This window comes from Macrotis lagotis, chromosome 1 (genome assembly GCF_037893015.1).
Source record: "Macrotis lagotis isolate mMagLag1 chromosome 1, bilby.v1.9.chrom.fasta, whole genome shotgun sequence".
Lineage (NCBI taxonomy): Eukaryota > Metazoa > Chordata > Mammalia > Peramelemorphia > Peramelidae > Macrotis > Macrotis lagotis.
The window spans coordinates 919731731-919737822 of NC_133658.1; the positions used below are offsets into that span (position 1 = coordinate 919731731).

The 6092-nt window shown below is 34.4% G+C and overlaps 1 protein-coding gene across 1 annotated transcript; it reads left to right on the forward strand.

The window, feature by feature from the left end:
- The first annotated feature begins 4895 nt into the window (after window positions 1-4895).
- On the forward strand, window positions 4896-5810 carry LOC141509210 (olfactory receptor 14L1-like). Its single transcript, XM_074218567.1, has one exon. The coding sequence runs from the start codon at window positions 4896-4898 to the stop codon at window positions 5808-5810; it is 915 nt and encodes a 304-aa protein (XP_074074668.1).
- Window positions 5811-6092: the final 282 nt, after the last annotated feature.

Genomic DNA, 6092 nt, shown 5'->3' on the forward strand with positions numbered 1-6092 from the left:
TCCAAGAAAAAATGACTTAAAATGACTTAATGGGCATGGATATTTCCATATGGGTAGAAATTAAAAGAATTTAAAACCGTAAGTGACATTAAAGATAGAAATATCAGATTCAATTATAATATTTCTACATAGAAAAGTCTTTAATTTCAGTTTAGAAAGGAGTGAAACCCTGAGTTCATACTGTAAAGTTTCTGCTTGTTATATTCATTAAACCAATTCTGATTGAAGGTCAGAAAATAAAGATATATGGTAAAGAACTCAAGATACCATCTACTATATTAACTCATATCTTTTACACAGATATGGAATCTGAGGAATCTTAGAAAGGAGAAAAACTTGCTACAATGTAAGGGTTGGACTTGATTGTCTCCTTGTATCAATCACCTTACCGCATACCACCATAACTATTGTTAATAAAAGGGTTGGAGGAATGATAGATTGACTGGTCTAATCAACTTTGTCATTTCAAAAACAGAGTAAAATAGTTAGACCTGGAAGAAATCCTAGAGTTCACTAAGTTCAGCTTCTCCATAATGGAGATGATATAACTGAAACTTAGAGAAGGAATGTAAGTTCACCCTGGTAGAAAATGTGAGAGTTGAAATCTCACCCAAGTCCTCTGGTACCCAATCCAGTCTTCTCATTCCATGATGTTGCCAATATCACTGAAGAAAATGTTCCTAATATACTTGTAATCATTGACTTTGCTATATTGAGATACACAATAATAGTAAATGTTTCAACTGATTTGATTTTTTTTCCATATTGTTGAAATTTCTTGTTTTGAACATTACTTTCGTCTCCAAATATATCTCTTCACTTGTTCCTCCTTAGAGAAGCAATTCTTAGTACCAAAAAAAAAATGATAAAGGAATGGAGTTAGTAGTCAGGTGAAAGGTTGGAAGTAAAGAATTCAGCAAAATAAGGCAAATATTTCTAGCAAGGGAGGTAAAATTCCACATTCCTAGATTCTCACCTCTACCATGAAGAAAGAGAAGTATATTTTACTGTCTTTTCTCTCATCTCAAACCAACATCTTCTACTTTAAGTATCTGGCGTTTGTTTTGTTTTGTAAAAAATAATTTTCTATTATTGTTCTTTACATTTACTGTTCTCCAGGTTCTTGGGAGACAATTTTGAAATTTTCATTGTGAGAAAATCTACCTTGGAAATCAGCCAAAAATACATGGTTCATGGTTTCATGGTCAATGTTTATTTTCAGGTACTGTAATTTTAAAGGGATTGAAAAAAAATCTAAAGATCTTGCTAAAACTTTCAAATTTGTCAAGATTACATTTTTCCCCCAGAGAGGCAGGCTTTATTAGCACACCTCTGCCACTTTATTGCTTTGCTTACATCACTTTTTGTCTTTTCATACGTCTTTCCATTTGTCAGCTACCATATCTTAATCACATTTAATAGCCTGGTTCATTCAAGTACCAAAATCTGTTCAAACATTCAACCATGGATGGACATCAAAGTTTTCTTTGCTTTTTTGCTACAACAAGAAGGTCAGGCCTGCCCAACCAACCCTGCTGAAATCAACTAACACCATTTTTGCCATCCTTGTTATTTTTTGGTAAAGAAAACTAAAAGTGATTTTTATTTGTATCCCTTTTTATTTAAGAATGATTTGGAACAATCTTTCCTCTTTTTAAAAAAATATTTATTTTCATTGATGCACATGAATATTTTTAAGTTACAAAATTTCCTTCCACCCTCTCTTCCCACTCCCCAACTCTCAGTGGCAAACAGTCAGGTTAGGATTGTACATGCATGTTTTGATAAACATATTTACAATTAGTAATTTTCAGTATGAGGAATAAGATTGAGGGAAAGAAAGAAGTAAGAGAAAATTTTTATAAACTATTCATCAGATTCCGAAGGATTTTTTTTTATGACTTTTATTTTGTTTTCTTTTTCTTCCTCTGGATCAGGAAATATAGTCATTCCACATCCAGGTTAATACAGTTGTCTTAGCTCAATGGACTTCTGAGAGGAGCTGCTTCTATCAAGGTTGTAGAACTATCATTCCTAAAGGTTTTGAAATTCCTTTGAGATCTATTCTTGTCTTTGACCACTCAAGTATCAGCAAAGAATTCATAGTTTAATAAATTTCTTACCCTTAATAAAAATTTAAGGTTTGAATAAATATTTCCATAAATTATTTCTCTCAAGTCATCATAACTGAAATTATTATCTTCACTTGACAAATGATGTAATGGAGGCTCAGAAAGGTTAGATGACATGCTCTCTGTCAAACAGCCAGTGAGTAATTGAAGGAAATTTTAAATTTGGATCATTTAAATTGGGCCATGATCTCCAATGCCAATGCTTGATCTTTTAAACAAAACTGTCTCTGTCATCTGACCTTTTCAGAACAAAATTATTAAAAGAAATAGTTAATAGAAATGAAGATGGGGTATGCTGAACCACTGTTCTAGGCAAAGTATACATATCTCAGAGTTCTTTGAATGACCACCTTGATAAAATAATAATAGCCATTAATAAAATAATAATAATAACATTAATAACTATCATTTCTAAAGCTCTTTAAGGATTGAAAAACAGTAGACACACAGCTCATTTAAACCTGACAACAACACTGGGAAACAGAGTCTAATATTATCTCTATTTTATAAATGATAGGTAGATTAATATATAGAGACACAGAGAAATGGAGAGAAGAATGGATGGATGGATGGATGGATAGATGGATAGACAGATCATAATTTTAAGTTGGCCATCCTGATTCAAGGTCCCACATGCCTACCCAAGGTATCAATGAACTGACTCAGTCATTTCAAATTGTCAAGATAAAGGGAAAGGGAGTATGATTTGCGGAAAATAACCTACAAATCCTTCACCAATTACTTCAATGCAATGGATTCTACAATTATTAAATATTCTCTTTTATAATTCACTTTTTAGTGTCTTGTACCCTTGGGCAAATTGGTAAAACCTCTAGATCTCCTATTGGGATGTTTTCAAATTATTAAAGGAGATGCTAAATTTCAGTTAGATCCTAATGTAAATGAACATGTATATTCCTACCAAGTTTACAAGCTAGATAAATTTATCAGGAATCCCTTTGAAAGTCCATGGCTAAGAATCTTTCACTTAAGCTTTGATCAGTTGAAGGAACTGATTATATTAATCATGGCAATGAATTGGGATAAAGCAGCAGGATCATATAGAAAATCTAAACTATGATGAAATAATTGAAGTCTTCTATTATTATTATTATTATTTTAATTTTTGCAAGGCAGTGGGGTTAAAGTGGTTTGCCCAAGGCCACACAGCTAGGTCATTATTAAATGTCTGAGGCAGAATTTGAACTCAGTTACTCCTGACTTCAGGGCTGGTGCTCTATCCACTGTGCCACCTAGCTGCCCCTAGTCTTCTTTTATTATTAAGAGCCAGTATATTCTTTTTGGTGCCAGAGAATAGAACCCAGAGTTATGTAGGAAATTGCAAAAAAATAAACTTAATCTGAATGTTAGAAAGAACTTCCCCATAACCAAAGCTCTGCAAAATGGAGTAGAATGATATTTAATGCTGGATTTCATCATTATAGTAAGACTGTATTCTTCAGTGAGTAAGTCATAGAGAGGCAATTATTCTCTCACTTGTCATTTCTTCCCCTCATCACCCCTACACACTGATTTAAGGCAAGTCAATGTTCTATGAAAAGTATGTTGCCTTTCCTCCTTGATGACCTCAACTAAACTATCATCTTCAATAATTTGAACCTCTATCTTATTCCTCCACCTGCATTTTTGAATATTAAAAACTTAGTACAAGATCCTTTTGTTCACTACTGTGACTAAGTCCATGGATATCTTTTTTCAAAAGAGACAGCAAAAGAATTGAATGAAATAAAGAAAGATACAAAGAAAGAAAGAAGGAAGGAAGGAAGCAAGGGAGGATGGAAGAAAATGTAAGAAAGAGGGAAAGAAAGAACAAAAGAAGAAAGGGAAAACAGAAAGAAAAACAAAAAAGGAAAAGAAAGAAGAACGTATGAAGGAATGTACAAAAAAAGAAAGGAAGGAAGGAAGGAAGGAAGGAAGGAAGGAAGAAAGAAAGAAAGAAAGAAAGAAAGAAAGAAAGAAAGAAAGAAAGAAAGAAGAGAAAGAGACAGAAAATGAGACAACCACTGGCACATAGTAGGAAAAATATAAATGCATATTTCATTTCATTACTATCTTCTCTTTCCTTTTACCTATTCTATGAATTTTAAAGGCTATTTAAATGCCAGTTTGTACCTGGAAAATGATGTGGAATTCATGGCACTCAATCACTAGAATCTGTACAGTTTTGTTTTGTTTTGTTTGTTCCTTTAGTTTTGTTTTGCCTTGTCTTTTCTGCCTGGAGCAGGAATACAATGGAGATGGAGCTCCTATCTAGACTGAAAAATCTATTCTCTGCACACTCACTCTGCATCCTAATATTCTATAGATGTATCTCTATTATCTGGTTTACACCTCTCCTCTATTTCAGTATCCTTCTTTTGAAGTCGAAGTTCTGACCTCAAAGGCCCTTTGAGTTACTACCTGCAGGGTTTCTCCATTTTTGTATCTTGGTCTTTTAAACAAAGGACATCTCTAATGAGACTCAACTGGGCTGGGAGGCCTGAGACACAGTCACTCAAACATTCCCTTATTAAGGGCAGTGCACATCTTTAGCTATAAGTTGTCTCAGGATGATGGACTCCTGAATGCAAGTAGAAGTTCTTAAGAAAGGAAAAGATCATTAAAGATTACCCAGGGGGACTGATGTCTCTTTGACTATTTTGAATTTAAAAAGAATTTCTAAGATTTAAATCCCAGTGAGAACTAAGTTTCAATTTCTCCCTGACCCCTTCCCATTTTTCCTTCTGTGTTCTTAGGAAGACAATGCACAATCAAACAATCATCACCAACTTCCTCCTTATGAACTTCTCTGATATCTGGGAGTTGCAGATCTTACATGCTATAATTTTCTTCCTGATTTATCTGGCAGCCCTGATGGGGAATCTACTCATTATCCTTGTCACTACCATTGATAAAAGGCTTCAAAGTCCTATGTACTTTTTTCTGAAGCATTTGTCTTTCTTAGATTTCTGCTACATTTCTGTCACAGTTCCCAAGTCCATCCTCATCTCTCTGACCCATAGGAATTCCATCTCTATCACTGAATGTGCCACCCAGATATATTGTATTATTTTCTTTGCCTGTACTGAATTGGCTCTGCTAACAGTGATGTCCTATGACCGATATGCAGCCATTTGCCACCCTTTGCACTATGAAATCCTCATGTGCACAGGAGCCTGTGTACAAATGGCAGCTGCTTCTTGGGTCAGTGGGAACTTTGCAGGCATCATGCACGCAGTCAGCATTTTCTCTATACCCTTCTGTAAAGGCAATGTACTTGGCCAGTTCTTCTGTGAGATCCCTCATCTGCTCAAACTCTCTTGTTCACAGCCCAATTTTTTTGAAATTGGCACTATTATTATAACTACAATTTTGGGTCTTGGCTGTTTTTTCTGTGTTGTTACCTCTTATGTCTACATTTTCTCCACTGTTCTAAAGATGCCATCTACAGAAAGCAGGTCCAAAGCATTCTTCACATGCCTGCCCCACCTCATTGTGACGACGGTATTTGTTACCACTGCATTTTTTGCTCATGTAAAACCAACCTCTGACACTCCTTCTCTTCTTGACCTATTATTGTCTGTATTCTATGTTGTGGTGCCCCCCACCATCAACCCTGTCATCTACAGTTTGAGAAACAAGGACATAAAGGAAGCTCTGGCAAAGTTGTTGAGGTAGGAACTTCCTTTTTTTATAGCAGATAATATCATCATAATGGTCTTTGTTTTAATTTTGTTTTCTAATTTGTTATCATAAGTGTCAAATGTGATAATATTTGGAAAAATATTTAGCAATGATTTTCAGCTATTTATGTACCAAGATATTAGCTGCATTATTCAAATGAATTATATCAAGGCAACTGACTCTTGTTAAACATTACTATGTATAAAGAATTTACTAAACATTATTATCCAAAAAAATGTGTTAACCTCACTAGGAATACTAAAGAAAACACTGGCT